This window comes from Mirounga leonina, unplaced genomic scaffold, assembly GCF_011800145.1.
Source record: "Mirounga leonina isolate KUSES-001 unplaced genomic scaffold, KU_Mleo_1.0 Mir_93, whole genome shotgun sequence".
In the NCBI taxonomy this organism is placed as follows: Eukaryota; Metazoa; Chordata; class Mammalia; order Carnivora; family Phocidae; genus Mirounga; species Mirounga leonina.
Genome location: NW_023270854.1, coordinates 44,359,303 through 44,375,398, shown reverse-complemented (window position 1 = coordinate 44,375,398; position 16,096 = coordinate 44,359,303). Strand labels below are relative to the sequence as shown.

At 37.1% G+C, this 16,096-nt stretch overlaps 2 protein-coding genes and 1 long non-coding RNA gene across 3 annotated transcripts in view; 1 reads left to right on the top strand and 2 right to left on the bottom strand.

Moving 5' to 3' along the window:
- The window catches only part of TAF4B (TATA-box binding protein associated factor 4b), a 126,961-nt gene extending 112,790 nt beyond the window's left edge, over window positions 1-14,171 (top strand). The window contains exon 15 of the mRNA XM_034996188.1: window positions 11,797-14,171. Within this exon, the coding sequence (XP_034852079.1) occupies window positions 11,797-11,964 (168 nt within the window). The 3' untranslated portion in view covers window positions 11,965-14,171. The remainder of the gene's footprint in view (window positions 1-11,796) is intronic.
- On the bottom strand, window positions 9,867-10,241 carry LOC118004670 (40S ribosomal protein S20-like). Its single transcript, XM_034996190.1, has one exon. It carries the CDS (start codon window positions 10,224-10,226, stop codon window positions 9,867-9,869), a length of 360 nt encoding a protein of 119 aa, XP_034852081.1. The 5' UTR covers window positions 10,227-10,241.
- Window positions 11,839-16,096, bottom strand: part of LOC118004671 — a 29,997-nt gene continuing 25,739 nt past the window's right edge. The window contains exon 3 of the long non-coding RNA XR_004677666.1: window positions 11,839-11,900. This is a non-coding gene — a long non-coding RNA (uncharacterized LOC118004671). The remainder of the gene's footprint in view (window positions 11,901-16,096) is intronic.

The following is a 16,096-nucleotide window of genomic DNA, read 5'->3' as shown; positions in this document are numbered from 1 at the left end:
TGTCTTTTGGTAGAACAGAAGGTTTTAACTTTGAAGTGTAATTTATCATTTTTTTCTTTTATAGTTACTGCTTTCTATATTCTAAAAAAATTTTGTGTACCCATAATTTTGAAGATTTTTTTTCTTAGAAGCCTTATATTTTACATTTTAAGTGTTTGATCTTCTTATATTTTTAAGTGTTTGATCTTCCTAATTTAATTTTTATGTCTGATCTGAAATTAGGGGTTGAGGCTAATTTTTTTTATATACAGATATCTCGTTACTCCATCCCATTTATTGAAAAGACTTACTCCGTTTATCATGACTTATATTTAAAATCAATTAACTGTGTGTGTAGAAGTACATATTCATACTTTATTCATTGATCTGTTTTTCTGTACTTATGCCAATACCATAGTCTCTTGCTTACTGTAATAATTTTGAAATCCGATAGTTGAAATCCTCCAACTTTGTCCTTTTTCAAGAGTGTTTTTGATAATTCTAGGTCCTTTGCGTTTTCATATGAATTTCAGAATCATCTTGTCATTCTTCCAAAATAGCATGAATGCATAGATCAGTTTGCAAAGAACTGACATCTTTTTTTTTTTTTTAAGATTTTATTTATTTATTTGAGAGAGAGCATGAAAGAGAGAGCACATGAGAGGGGGGATGGTCAGAGGGAGAAGCAGACTCCCTGCTGAGCAGGGAGCCTGATGCGGGACTTGATCCTGGGACTCCAGGATCATGACCTGAGCCGAAGGCAGTCGCTTAACCAACTGAGCCACCCAGTCGCCCCAAGAACTGACATCTTAACAGTATTGAAGCAATATGAGTTTTGTATATCCTTACATTTCTTTCCGTCATCTTTAATTTCTCTGTGCAGTGTTTTAGCTTTCTATTTAGAAGTCTTCCATGTCTTTAATTACGTTTATACATAGATACTATTTTCTTGATGCAATTGAAATGGTATTTTTAAAATTATATACTTTCCAGTTTGTTGCTAATATAGCAAATCTTGTATCCTCCAACGTGCTAAATTTACTTAATTGTTCTGGTGGTTTTTGGTGCAAATTCCTAAAGATTTGCTAAACAATCATGTTTACAAATCAAAATAGAGTACTTCTTTCTTTCTGGTCTTTGTGCTTTTCATTTGTTTTTTCTTGCCTTAGAACACTAGCTAACATCCCCAGTACTGTGTTGAATAGAAGTGGTGAGAGTGGACATCCTTGCCTGTTTCTGATCTTAGTGAAAAAGCACTCAGTATTTAACCTTTAAATATGATTTTGGCTGTAGGTTTTTCATAGAGGAAATTCTTCTCTTCCTTGTTGACTGAGATGGTGGGTGTGGAATTTGGCCAAAGCTTATCTGAATTTATCTGATTATCATGAGAGTTTTCTCCTTTATTCTCTTAATTTGGTAATTTGTATTTGTTTTTAAATTTTAGCCAGCTTTTTAATCCTGGGATAAATCCCAGTTGGTCACAATATAAAATTGATTATACATGCTGCTGGATTCTGTTTGATTTCATTCATTTTGTTTTAGTATTTTTGCATCTGTGTTCATGAATGATACTGGTCTATAATTTTAGTTTGTTGTATTGTCCTTGTTAGTTTTGGTTTGAGTTATGCCAGTGTTCTTTCTTCCGCCTTTTTTTTAAAGTGTTTTTAAATGTTTAAGTGTCTAAGATAGGTCTTATTTCCTCCTTAAATGTTTGATAGAATTTACCAATGAAGCCACCCAAGCCAGGAGTTCTCAATGTGAGGAAAACTCAATACTAGATTTTCTCTTTTTGTGTGTGTATTTGAAACTTGTGTTTCTTAAAGAATTTTTGCATTCATCTAGGTAGTTGAAGACATTCACGTAAAATTATTCTTTGTATCTCACTGTTATCTTTTAATGTCTGTGGTCATGTTATCTTTCATTCCTGATACTGATCATTTGTGTGTTTTCTTTCTTCCTGATCAGTCTAGATAAGGGTTCATACATTTTATTAATCTTTTCCAAAAACTAACTTGGCTTTATTTCTTTTTTAAAAAATGTTTATTTCCTATGTCATTGATTTCCACTCCTATTTATTTCCTTTCTTCTACTTCCATTGAGTTTAATATTTTCTTTTTCCAGCTTTTCAGTTGAGGTGAAGGTTGGGTATACTTTTTTATTCTAATACAAACATTTAATGTTATAAATTTCTGTTAGTTTGTGGGAGTGAGGCCAAAGCAGAAAAGCTCTGATATGTTGGATATGTTGTGTTCTTATTATTGTTAAGTTCAAAAATATTTCCTAATTTGCTTTTTTGCTGTATTTCTTTGAAATACAGACCGTTTAGAAGTGTGTTGTTTAATTTCAAATATTTGACTTTTTTTTTTTTTTATTTGAGAGAGCGAGAATGAGAGAGAGTACATGAGAGGGGAGAGGGTCAGAGGGAGAAGCAGGCTCCTCGCTGAGCAGGGAGCCCGATGCGGGACTCGATCCCGGGACTCCAGGATCATGACCTGAGCCGAAGGCAGTCGCTTAACCAACTGAGCCACCCAGGCGCCCTGGTGTTTTCATTATGGTTAGAGAACATATTCTGTGATTTCAGTCCTTTTAAATTAATTGAGACCTGTCTTAGCATATGGTATATCTTAGGGAATATTCTCTGTGCACTTGAGAAGGATGTGTGTTCTTTAGTATTGAGTGAAGTGTCTATAAGTCTTCTATATCCTTACCAATTTTTCTTTGGCTGCTTGTTCCATGGGTTACTGAGAGGGGTTTGTAAGTTGTTTTCTTTTTTTAACTATGTTATACATTTGTCTGTTTCTGTTTATCAATCTTTGCTTCTTTTATTTGGTGGTCTATTATTAGGCATAAACACATGTCTTTCAGATGAATTTCCCCCTTTTGTCATTGTGAAATTATTCTCATTTCTAGTAATATTCCTTGTCTTAAAGTCTTACTTTGTTTAATATTGTTATAGCCACACCAAATACTATTATCCTTAGTATTTGGATGGTTTATCTTGTTCTGTCCTTTTACTTCCAGCCTATCTGTGTCTTTATTTAAAGCTCGTCTCTTATGAATAGCATATAATTAATTGAGTTTGCGATTTGTGTCCAGTCTGAAAATGTATTTAGAGCGTTTAGTCCATTTACATTTAATATAATTTCACTGTGATTGAATTTGGATCTATCATCTGGCCATTTGTTTTCTGTTTGTCCCCTCTGTTATTTTGTTTCTCCTTTCCAGTCATCTTTTGAGTTAATTATGTAGTATTTAATGTGATGTTCTATATCCTCTGTTAACTTTTAACTATATTCCTCTTTTATTTTTTTAATGGTTGCTGTATGTATCTGTTAACAGGCATAGTAGGTATTCTTAACTGACCACACTCAACCTTGAATTAATACCATGTCACATAAGATGTGAAAACCTTTTAACTGTATAATTCCATTACACAAGTCCCTCTCATCCTTTGTGCTATTGTTATCACCTTTTTACTTCTACGTGTTTTTAACTCTAGTACGTTGTCGTTACTCGGTCATAATCTTTTAAGAATTTATGAAAATAAAAATAGTTTTTATTTACTACCACTTGTAGTGCTTTTTTATTTTTCCTATAAATTCATATTTCTTTGTTACATCATTTTCCATCAGTCCTGTGCAACTTACCAACTCTAGAATTACCAGAGTTTTAAATAAAGCTACTATTAGTACTGAAATATATTGGTAAATTTACCTTTAGTTGTGAGGCACAATAACCTTTACTGATATTATAGTAGCTTTTCTTAACATTAAGGTCTTCCAAGGATAAAATCAAAGCTGAAAGAAAAAAAAAGTGAACTGGCAGTCCTTTGAAGTTTTCGTAAAGCAATAGGTAAAATTTATCTTTGGACATGGTTTAAGTTTTCAGAGGACTTTGTAAGTGTCTTAATTAAAGGTTAAAGAAAATAACTAGTGTTAAAAGGAAAGTTACTACATTTCAGAGTTTGACTGTTTATTTGGTAATCTACTGTTCTTGTGTATTGTATTATTTGGTGGAAGCATTTTCTTTTTGGAAAGAGTGACCAAAAAACAGCCTTTTGAGCAAGTTCATCTGGTAGCAGCTTGGTGGGGATGAGTGGGTGAGATAGTTGTTAGAAGGCTGGAACAAGCCATCAAAGGACTTCACATTTTCTCCCAGATTTATTTGGCTTAAAGCTAAGAATGACAGCAGGATCTTGATTATACATTTTCATTGTTAATTCACATAAGCGATGTTATTGGGTGATACTAGACACATAATCATACTACAACGTTGAATGGATACCAGCTAAGTGCTAAAACACTGTATAAAATATTCACAGCTCCAAAATCCTTCCCTTCTAGCTAGTGAGAAAATTAAAGAGGTAGCTACATTGTGCTGAATGCGTGTGACAGTAGAATGAAATTCAGAGTACTACTGAAGTACACAGGACTTGCACCTGGTCCAGACCTGGGGTAAGTTTGGATCTGTAGCACTGGGGAAACAGGTACTGAGTTTTAAAGAACTTTTAGTAAGGTGATGTGATACAAGGATGGGACAGAGAGATTGAGTTCAGGAGGAGAGAACTACCTGTCTTGGAGCAAAGAGGGAAAAAGTACTCTGGCATGCTTGGTAGTTTGGGACAGGAAGAGAGAAATGAGAGATGAGACTGGAGAGAGGCTTTGGTATGCTCATGTGACTGCATATGTCATGCTTGGATGCTTGGACTGGGTCCTATAGATTTTTAGCTATTGGAGCATTTTGAGCAGGAAAACAGTGTTATCTGATTATTATTTTAGAAAGATCATTCCCACTCCAGTGTGAGCAATATTAATACCAGGAACTAAGGAAATTGCTTAAGAAGGTTGTTGAGGTAACCTAGGCAAAAGATAATGACAGTGAAAAAATATAGAAAGAAGCAGATGATTTGGAAATCGGTAAGAGGTAGAACTGATAAGTGACAGATGGAATATAGAGGAAGAAAGGGTTGAGGATGACACCCAATTTTCGGGCTTGGGCATTGGAGGTGAATGGTATTACTGTTCCTTTAAATAAGAAAGAAGAGGAGAAAAGAGGAATAATGGTTTGAAACATGAGGAATTTTGGATACATTAAGTTGGAGACTTCATTAGGAAATTAAACAGTGAGGTCTGGATTTTAAGAAAGCATTCTTTTGGAGATAAAGGAGGGGGATTGTCATTAGCACAGAAGAACCAGACTATCTATATATCTCTCCTAATGACACAACTAGAAATAGAACTCAAAGCCCATGATTACATGTCACATCAGTCTGTTTAAACATATTCTATAAAAGACTGTTGAAACATGGATATGTAGAAGTAACAAAATTCTAGGGCAGAAGATAACATGTAGGGTTGTCAATATTCTGAAGTAACTCAAAGGGAATAGAACAGTGATAAAAGCAACTCTGTTGCTTCAGAAGTTCTTCTTGTTGACCAGCAGAGGGCGCTCAATCCTGAAGCTCAGTATTTTTTTCTCTGTGCTGCCCTTAAGGCCTAGAAGCTCAGGTCTTTCGAATATAGATTTTTAGTGTTCTTCTTACACAAGGCCAGGCATCCAGGATCCTTTTATTTACCCTTGCTTCCAGGACTTAGAAGATATTTGATTTTTTTTTTTTTTTTTTTTTTCCTGGAGCCAGTCTTCATTGCACCCCCTGTTCCCATGTCTATTTCTTGTTTCCTCCCTAAAGTTTAAGAATTGAGTCCTCACATTAAGAGCTGCTATGGTACATGGGGTTAGGATAAAATCAGGTGCAGAGCCTGAAAATGTAATGAATCTTTGCCCAATTTTTCTTTCTAGTTAATTATTAAAATTCAGGGACATGTTTGTGTTCTGTTAGTCTTCTGATCCAGGGAATAGAATGCAAGAAGTTGATGTTAGCTTCTAGAAACAGTATTGATAAGCTTGGTTGGGTCTGTAAAGCATCAAGCTCCTCCAGTATTTGATTGGAGGAGCTGAAGAAAAACTTCCTGTCCTGGGATATATCCTTTGTCCACCTGCCACATGTCTGAAATGCCCATTAGTCTACTTTTTAGCTTTAGGCATTCAGAGCTCCACTAAAACTCAAAGATTTCACTGGAAGGAACAAAGTAAATGTGGCAGGAGAAATTAAGTTAGTTAGGACTTAACAGAATAGGACATGGGCAGGAAGTTTATTATAATTAGTTTTAACTAGGGGATGTCAGAAAAGATCTGGAAGTAGAATTACACTATTTCCTGTCTATAAACCTTCAAGCCTCCCAACTGACTAATTAATTTATTATAAGAAGGGCTAACACTTATAGAATGTATATTGTGTGCCAGGTAATGTTCTCATTTAATCCTCAAACAACCCTATGAGATAATTACTGTTACTATTTTGCAGATTAGGAAACTGAGGCACAGAGAACTTAAGTAATTTGTCTGTGGTTGCTTATGGAGGAGACAACTGGTGCTCACTGATGTTCAACCCTCCTATATATCTTACGCTGCCTAGCACAGTTCCTTGCCCATAGTAGATGCCCAGTAACCCACGTAACTTTTAAACCATATTAGCATGTGAGCTAGCATGAAGCTAAGTTGCCATGGATGGCAGCTTTTAGAAACAGAAGCCCATACGAAGTCACTGAGAACTTTAGCAGGATTCATGAAGCCCCTGGGCTCATAAAGACGTTGTTTTTGCTTTTCAGTTAGTATAGCAGTAATAGAATTTAAGGAAATGTGGAAAAAGAAGTAGATAGACTTTTAAAGGTTTTACTTCGCAGCACCCATTCCATTAACTTGAGGGAATAAAAGTTTGGATAACTGGTTATTTTTAATTAGTGTTATTCTTAAAACGTTATTTCTCTGAAATCGGTAACTTATGGTGTTCAATTTTTTCTTATTAGAGGGGAATTCCTCAAAATAAAAGTAAGAAACTTTGTTTAGTGATGCAGTTGAACAAAGTAGTGAAGGCTAACTTAATCGACCTAGCAGAGTATGTGAACATTAGGTCTGATCATGATTTTAAGAACATTCGTTGTGCACTTGGTAAGTGAATTATTTTTTTCATCTTCTTTGACCTTTCTCTTCCATTTTACCTGCTTCATCCAGGTGAAGAATCCAAGTTAAAGAATATCCTCATGTAGAAAGATGATTGGGGAAACATCCTATTTCAGAAATAAATAGTATGTTGTCACAGGGTCTTTTTTTTTTTTTCCTTTATACAAATTTTGGTCTCTTAACCACATTAGTGGTTCTTGGCACTGATGGTGTAATGTGACCAGAAACCAGCCCTAGAAAACTTTGGAAAAGGGACTTGGTGAAGTGGGAGAAAATTAAAGCTGATGGTGAAAAGGCAGGTTTGAGTTTTTATGGCTTTAAGTTAGCCATACATTATCCACTCTCTTAACCATGGATAATTGAGAGGTAGCTGATTATTCTGGCCAGGTCATTGTGAAACTGACAAGTCAGACTGTAGGCATCCCCAAAACATAAGCATAGGAATAAAAATGCTATATGTTTGTATCCATGTTCAAGAAAGATTGACTTTCTTAAGTGTGTCACTATTTGGGCGAAGAGGATGCTATCACCTTTGTAAAGTTGTGAATTATGAAAGACATTTCTGTTGGGTTACTGACTGTCCCTTGGGGTTTGTTTCATTTATAACATTGCCTCAGGCCTTCTGCTACATCCTGTTGGAATGACCTTTTCAACCCTGTGCTGGCAGCTGTAATACAGCTCTTTCTCCTGAATCCTTTAGGCTTGTCACATGACAAACATGAACTGTGACCCCTTTGTTCTTTACCCAGATGATTCTGTTTCTTTAATTTTTTTGTTTAACATTTTTTTCTTACTTCCTTTCCTCTTTTTCCCTCTTTGCTCCTTTTTTAATTTCCTACCTAGACAAGGGTTGTTGTGGGGTTTGGGGAGCATTTTAGTTTTTTTATTAAAGTATAATACTGATGCAGAAAAGCACACAAATCAAAGCTCCCTGAATTTTCACAGTACAAGCACACTCATGTAGATAATACTCCAGTTAAGACAGAGAACATCACCAGAACCCCAGATAACCCTCTCCTATCTCCTTCTGGGCACTACTTCTCTCACCCCCGGGGAATCGTTGTCCTGACTTCTGTAGCTCTGAACTTTATAGAAATGGAATCAAACTGTATGTATTCCTTTACATCTGGATCCTTCCATTTAACATTTTTGTTATATTCATCCATGTTACTCAGTTTGTTACTGCTGTGTAGTATTCCATTTGTATAAATATTCTACAGCTTATCTATTCTAAATGGGCATTTGGATTGTTTCTTGTTTAGGGCCATTATGAATAAGAGTGCTAAACATTCTCATACATGTCTTTCGGTGAACGTATGATATAGTTCTGGGTATTTACATAGAAGTGGAATTGCCAAGACATAGTGTATCCATCCAGCTAGCCATTTAATTTCAAAATTCGTATAAAACACTAAATGACTGATTTTAGGCAAACTCTTAGTACTTAAATAGTTACAAACAACTATCGATTCAGCTTTAGCATATTATATCTAATTTTTGGCTAAGAGAAGTGCCTCTATTTAAGTGTATTATAGTTTAGAAATAAAAAAAATGTACTATAGTTTTAAACAGGTAATTCCTATATACAACAAAATTTCCACTCACTGCCCATGATGTGTTTTATTAACTCTCTTCCTAATGTTTGTTTTTTATCCAGTTTTCCAAAGCTGAGTTGTCCGGTCCATTCTGCAAAAATCTTTTTTATTAAAGATTTTTATTTATTTGTGAGAAAAAGAGAGAGACCACTCACAAGCAGGGGGACTGGCAGGCAGAGGGAGAAGCAGGCTTCCTGCTGAGCAAGGCCCCAGTGTGGGGCTTGATCCCAGGACCCCAGGATCATGACCTGACCTGAAGGTAGATGCTTAACCGACTGAGCCACCCAGGCATCCCCATTCTGCAAAAATCTTACGAAAATATTGTGATGGTGATAATTTACAGCAGTTAAGATTATATCTACATTATACCACCTCTGAGTGGTAACTTTAACAGGGAAGAGGAATGTGCTAGTGCATGACTGACGTGCTTAGCTGAAGTCACAGAGGCTGACACTTGTATTTGTACAAACTGCATTCATTACTAAGAACCTTGCAGAAGTGGTGAGAGACTGGCTCTATACCATAGATGGGCTCCCCGGAGAAGTAGCCAGGCAATTGTGCAGCCGAGAGTAACGTCTTTGTCCTTTCTAAAAATGTTCCAGAATTTGTTCCATGGACCCTTTTGAGCCAAGTTTACCATAATGAGTATAGAAGTGTGATTGTGATATCATATTCCCCCAAAACTGCAAAACATCTTTCAAGGAAATTTTATTTGACCATCAGATAAAGTGCCCCTCAGTCATTTTGAGAACATGCATGGAATTAAGTTGACTTGTTTTGACCATAGTGTTATTGGAGACCTTAAAAAGGATTACTTTCGGGGTGCCTGGGTGGCTCAGTCATTAAGCTTCTGCCTTTGGCTCAGGTCATGATCCCAGGGTCCTGGGATCGAGCCCCACATTGGGCTCCCTGCTCAGCGGGAAGCCTGCTTCTCCCTCTCCCACTCCCCCTGCTTGTGTTCCCTCTCTCGCTGTGTCTCTCTCTGTCAAATAAATAAATTAAATCTTAAAAAAAAAAAAAAGATTGTTTTCTCCATCAAAACAAAGCAAAACAAATGTAGAGGGCATAATTAAAATTTGATAGTTATAAAAGGATATTTATAGAACCAGAAGATTTGCTTCCTATGTTAGGTAAATTTTTTTCTTATATAAGTCTTTTGGAGGGTGAAAGGAGGGTTACCAACCCTCTCAAGATGTTTTCGGAAACAAAGTATGGTTTTATTTATTTATTTATTTTTTAACAACTAATAATCAATTTATTAAAAAGGTTGATTTAAGCATCTGTAATGGTGATTTCACCCTCAACTCCTGGCTCAATACTGATGGAAGTAATCTGCTTAACAATCTCAGAAGGACTGTGCAAATCAATGAGTCGCTTGTGGATCCTCATCTGAAAACGATCCCAGGTTTTAGAACCGTCACCACAAAGAGTTTTTCTTGTAGTGATTCTCAGAGTCTTGGTAGGCATCCGAACTGGCCCTTTCACTTTGAGATTCTTTTCCTTTGCGCCTCTGATCAAGTCAGCACATACCTTTTCCAAAGATTTTACCTTGCGGCTGGTGAGAGTAATTCTGATTCGGTGAATCGCCACCTCCGGTTCCACGGGTGTCTTCCCGGTGTCTTGAAAAGCCATGGCTGCGGCGGGGCTTCCTGACTGACTTGTTCCTCAGTGAGAGCGAACAGCGGTGAGTCAGGAGCAGGAGCGGGGCGTCCAAACCTCCGCCGTAGCTGCAACCGCGTCTTCCTCAAAGAGCCAAAGTATGGTTTTAAAAAAGAATGAGAAGGGGTGCCTGGGTGGCTCAGTCGGTTAAACGGCTGCCTTCGGCTCAGGTCGTGATCCCGGGGTCCAGGGATTGAGCCCCGCATCGGGCTCCCTGCTCGGCGGGGAATCTGCTTCTCCCTCTCCCTCTGCCTGCTCTTCCCCCCGCTTGTGCGCGCACTCACTCACTCTCTCTCACTCTCTGCCAAATAAATAAATAAAATCTTTAAAAATTATCCTTTGAAAATTCTGTATTTTTCATTTCTCCTTCCAATCTTTTTTGTTTTAATACTATTATGTAGACACTGATATTTAGAAAACTGTCTTAGTATAGGCATATTGGGTTTCATTCATTTTTGAATGGCATTTAGAGCCCACATTGGTTGATATCAAAAAGCTTATGGTCTAGTGGGTATGTGGTAGTGGTGGTAGCATATACAAATTACTGTAATACTATATGAGGTAATTGCTACAGTGAGAATTCCTTTGGTGGGGGCGGCAAGTAGACCCATTTGAAGTGGGTCTTAAAAGATGAGTAGATTGGTCTGGAATGGCCTTTTGCTGATCTTTATCTATTGGCCAGAGTTAAGATGCTTTGTAAAGGAACAGTGGGAAGTGAGCCTGTAGGGAAGCCAGGTGATGAGTTTGTACCTGATTTGGTAGATAATAGAGTGCAGTGACTAAGAGCACTCACTTCAGATCCAATTAGAAATTGAGTCACAGTTCAGTTTTGCTGTGTGACTTTGAACAGATTGCATAACCTGTCTAAAGCACAGTTTTCTCATTTGATAAATGCAGACAGCACCCATGTAACTTGCTGCAATGTTAAATGAAAGAAAAGGGATCGTGTGTGGGAGGTGAATCACATAGCTGTCGTCAATATAACAAGTGCTCACGTAGCTACTGTGGATAGCAGTGAGCCATCGAAGATTTTTGAACCACAGAATGATGGGATATGAACCATGTAAGGCTTTTTCTTTTATTTTTATAATTGATATACAAAAGACTGTACACCTGTAAAGTATACAGTCTGATAGGTTTTTACGAAGACCTATGAAATCATCACCATAATTGAAATAATGTCCACAGCCATCACTCCCAAAAGTTTTGTCTAAGAACTTTAAAGAGGAAAGTCCGGCCTTCAATGCACAGCAGAGAATGGAGTGAAGTCAAGCCTGGAAGTGGAGAAATCAGTTAAGAGGCTGTCGCCATGGTCCAGGTGAGAGAGAGAGAATGATTGAGGTCATGAACTAGTGTGGTGGCAGTTGGCCTCCCCCAGGAGATGGGGCTGCTGGGGGACAGGGTTGAGCCTGCTGCATCATTATATTCTCTCCAGCACCAACTCAGTGGCCAGAGGTTAGTGAGCTCTTCCATTCTGAAGACAGTTTTTCTCTTTATGAAAGATTGCTTACTTCAAACTGTTTTCTCTGTTTATTCTGTTCAGGGCTTAAAAGACAATCTTCTTGCTTCTGGGACATCCGGTCTGACAGCCACCAAACAGTTGCTTCGTCCAAGAATCACAAGAATCTGTCTCAGGGACTTGATATTCTGTATGGAACAGGAAAGAGAGATGAAGTATTCTCGAGCTCTGTACCTTGCCCTTCTGAAGTGACCACTGCACTCTCCATCCAGATCCTTGCTGTTTACTGCCAAAGAAGACATAAAGAGCATTGTTGCACTCTCCTGAAATTTCAGTTTCTGGAAAATAATCACCAATGGGGAAGGCCATTGTTTACAGTTATAAACTTTTATTAAATCTTATGGGGTTCTTAAGGACTAGAATTCAACTTTGTCTTCTGGAAATTGGTTAATGAAATACAGTTCATACAGACGTAGGCTTCTGCCTACCTGTGCATTGAATTACAACAGGTTAAGGCCCTGTTTGGTACCACCTGCTTCATTTGCCAAACTGTTAACAAGTGAGGTGATCTCCCTAATACAGCCAGCATTAAGATGCAGGGGAAAGAAAGGAAGAGTCACTATTTACCAAGCAAACTGTATTTCATCCTCTACTGAACCTGTCTCAAGGTGTTAGGTTTTCTGGGCTGGGATCAGAAGTTGCCTAGCTAATTGTGACAATCACCTTCTGTAGTTGCAGGTGGTGAGCCACAGAGTAGGGTCTGTGGTGACTTTGGTCATCTGCATCCTGATGTTGTCAAAACTGAGGCAGATGGGGATAGTTTGTGCCTAAGGTTGCTGTTCTGTGGTTCATCACCGTATGTTGCTTCTGATACCGAGTGAGGGGACATCCTTGTCAGGGAAACTGTAACACGGGACCTGCTGATATACCTCACTGAAAACTGGAGAAGGTGGGAACTACTGGAAGGAAGGAAGGGGCATTGCGTTCCACCTGAGAAGGGGGAGTGAAAATGGAATGAATCCCAGAGCAGGAAGTGTGCTGCATGCACGCGCACCCTCCGTTCCAGGGGTGAGATTGGAACTCCAGCACGGCTGGTACAGGGTTTTGTTGACAGGACAAAACCACAGTCCAGCCAAAAGGGAAAATGTATCAAACATTTTCAAATTTGCAGTATTTCAAAAGGAAGAAGTTATTTTTTTTTATTTTGTGTATTGTTTTAAATCTTAAGGATGGTTTTGTAAAATTTTTTTCGTTACTGCAAGTTTTAAGCATCTTACTGCATTTAAAAAATCCTAATTGATGATTAGAAATTTTTAACAGTAGGACTCCATTTTGGATTCAGTACTCAAAAGATAATGTCAGCATCTCATTGTCAGAGATCTTGTCTCTAAATGTATTATGAGAAGCATGTTATATATATATGTGAAATATATATATATATATTCATCTGAGGAGGAAGCCGATGTTTTGTAAAGCAAACCCTCTTTTTTTTTTTTTTTTTTTTAATTCCACCTTTGTGGCATGTAGCTGTGAAAAGTAATAGCTGTATTTAGAATTGCATACAGAAAGAACCAGTAAATCCTCCAGGAAGGTTTTAAAAAAAACAAAACAAAACAAAAAAGAAAGCTGCTTTTTAGGAAAAGAATTCAGGGGAAAAAACACACCTCCAGTATGTTATTCCTCATCCTGTTCTTCCCATCGGGACTGTTACGGCCATGTTCTGTACGGTAGTAAATGTTAAATTGGCCACGTCTTTTTGTTTCAGGCAAGTTATTATGTAAAATGCTATAAATTATGTATATGTTAAAAGAATACTTTCAGAAAAGATCTATACCTAAAGTTGTTTTTGTATATTTAAATGCTTAGCTTTATTTTTTTGTAAAGTGCAGCATATTCCCATATTTGTGTATAATCTTATTGATCAGATGTTTAAAATTATTTCAAATACTTCATTAAAATAATTATTTTATTATAAGAATAACTTTGCTCAGTCCCTGACTTGTAAAACCAGTATCTTTAGTAGTAAGCCCCCGCAGCTGGGCCCGGGCAATGGATCTTTCTTGGCTCTGATTGTTACTTACTTTGGAGTATTAGCGTTTGGGTTCCAGAACCTAACTTCAAATCCAAGTTACTATATCACTTTCTTTGGAATCATTGTGAATTTGCATGCTATTTGACTCACAAAGAAAGCTAAGCATATTCATTACAAAAGCTTTTCTTGGCCCACTAGGGTTTTCTTACTCAAGTATTCTTTTTCAAAATTTATTTTTAATATGTATTTTTAAACTTTGTGTCATGAAGTATATCTTACCCAGGAAAGAACAAATACAGTGTATCCAAAGTATTCTTCCGCTCAATTTGCAAAATGGTGGCCTTGGGGTAGATTTGATCTATAAATGCATTCTCTGTGACTCATACAGTGTTGCTCATGTTTTAATTTACAAAAATCTATATTTCCACTTCTTCTGAAAAATCAGAAGATTTGGAATCATTACGTATATCCTTGTGTGTGGTAATCCACTGGAACTACCCAGTGCCTATTCACTTTAGATATGGCGTAAGTTTACCTTCCCTTGTCTGAACCCTTTAAGTATTGAAGTTGGTGACCCTCTGCCTTCAATATTTATCTTGCGTGATGATCAGTAAGAGTAAAGTACTGGAAATTCTCTTACCCTTTTTTTTTTAGCAAAAATATATATATTTTATATATAAAATTCACCCATATTTCATCCATTTACTTTTAATGTGACTGATCTTTTAAATTGTTTCCTCTTGAGTATCTTTAAGATCCAAGATCCTTCTCCTAAAAAAAGAGCAACATTTAACATTTTAACATTCTTTTAAAGCCTATATTTCTTAAAACCTGCATTTGAGGTCAATTTTGTTTCGTTAGAATTTTGGCAAAACTTTATTTAGAATTAAGGCCATTTATACTAATTATGTCATAGTTGCAGCAAAGAATACAAGTAATGTTAGGGCATATTTAGAAAAATACGGAACCAAGATCTCAGGCTGATTAAGTTAGATTTTATCTCTATCCTTAGTTGTATAAGGAACCAACTTGTGTTTTTCAAAGTCTGACCTCAATAAGACTCAGTGATTCTGCATGAAATAAAAGTATAATATGTCATATGTTTATACATAACCTGGTAGCTAGTTTTTATTTTATTGTTGTTGGCACTGTTATCTTTTCAGATACTTTCATACTCTTCCCTGAACTGAAAGGATTTTCTTTTTTTTCCACGTGGGCATGATTTACATCTGGTATCAGTATCTTTTTCTCTGACTTTTTAACCATTTCTGAGTATTTTCATATGCATTTCAATTGTATTGCATTGGTGCATTTGCTTTTTTACTGAAGTTGTTTCACAAGTTGAAAATTGGTCCTCAGTAGAATTTCTTTGCCATATTTTTCTTTTGGGAAACAATGAGAAAGTGCCGTGCAGCCTACGGTTTGCCACCATATACTTGAACACTGACTGGTAGGTGAGAGGAACCGACCTGTAACAGTAAGAGGTTCAGAGTTTATGTAGACCTAGCACATTGAATATTTGTGGGAAGAAAATACTCTCTAGGAACTCACTTTAAGACTTTTGACTTGGTGAGTAAACCATGAGAGCAGTTTTAATGGCAACTCTTCTCCTTTAATAATGCCAGGTTGACACCTTTCTAAGTTTTATTGTAGGTGGTATTGAGGCAACATTGCCTTAGCTGCCTATCTCAGTCTTGCCTCTTACCAGTTTTGTGACCTTGGGCAAATTATTTAACTTTTCTGTGCCTTCGTTTCCTCATCTGGAAAATAAAAGACTGTAAGGAAAATGAAAACACTCGTAACATTTTGGGTGCATTTCTTCCTATTAAAAAAAAAATTATGTATTCTAGAGAGAGAGAGAGAGCACACACAAGCGGGAGGAGGGGCAGAGGGAGAGAATCCCTAAGCAGACTCCCCACTGAGCATGGAACCCTAGACCTCACAGGGCTCGATCCCAGGACCTCAAGATCATGACCTGAGCTGAAACCAAGAGCCAACTGCCTGACTGACTGAGCTACCCAAGTGCTCCCCCTTCCTATTTTTTTCTACAGTGTGCTTTTTTTTTTTTTTTTCCCCTATGTTAAATCTGTAGATGTTTTAGGTCATACTATTGATTCAGCTTGGTGTCCTTTCCTACATACCATTGGAGATACTGGAAGAAAATGGAGATACTGGAAAAACACAACTAGGAGAATAAAACATTGCTTTCGAAATCTGTCCTTCAAAGCAATATCAAGGCCATGTTTCTCATTTCCTCATAGAGCATTTGGATTTGTTTAAAATGATTTCAATTTATTGTCCTTAGGGGTGAAGTGAAGTACCTTTTAATCTCACCATTGCTTGCAGTGGCCC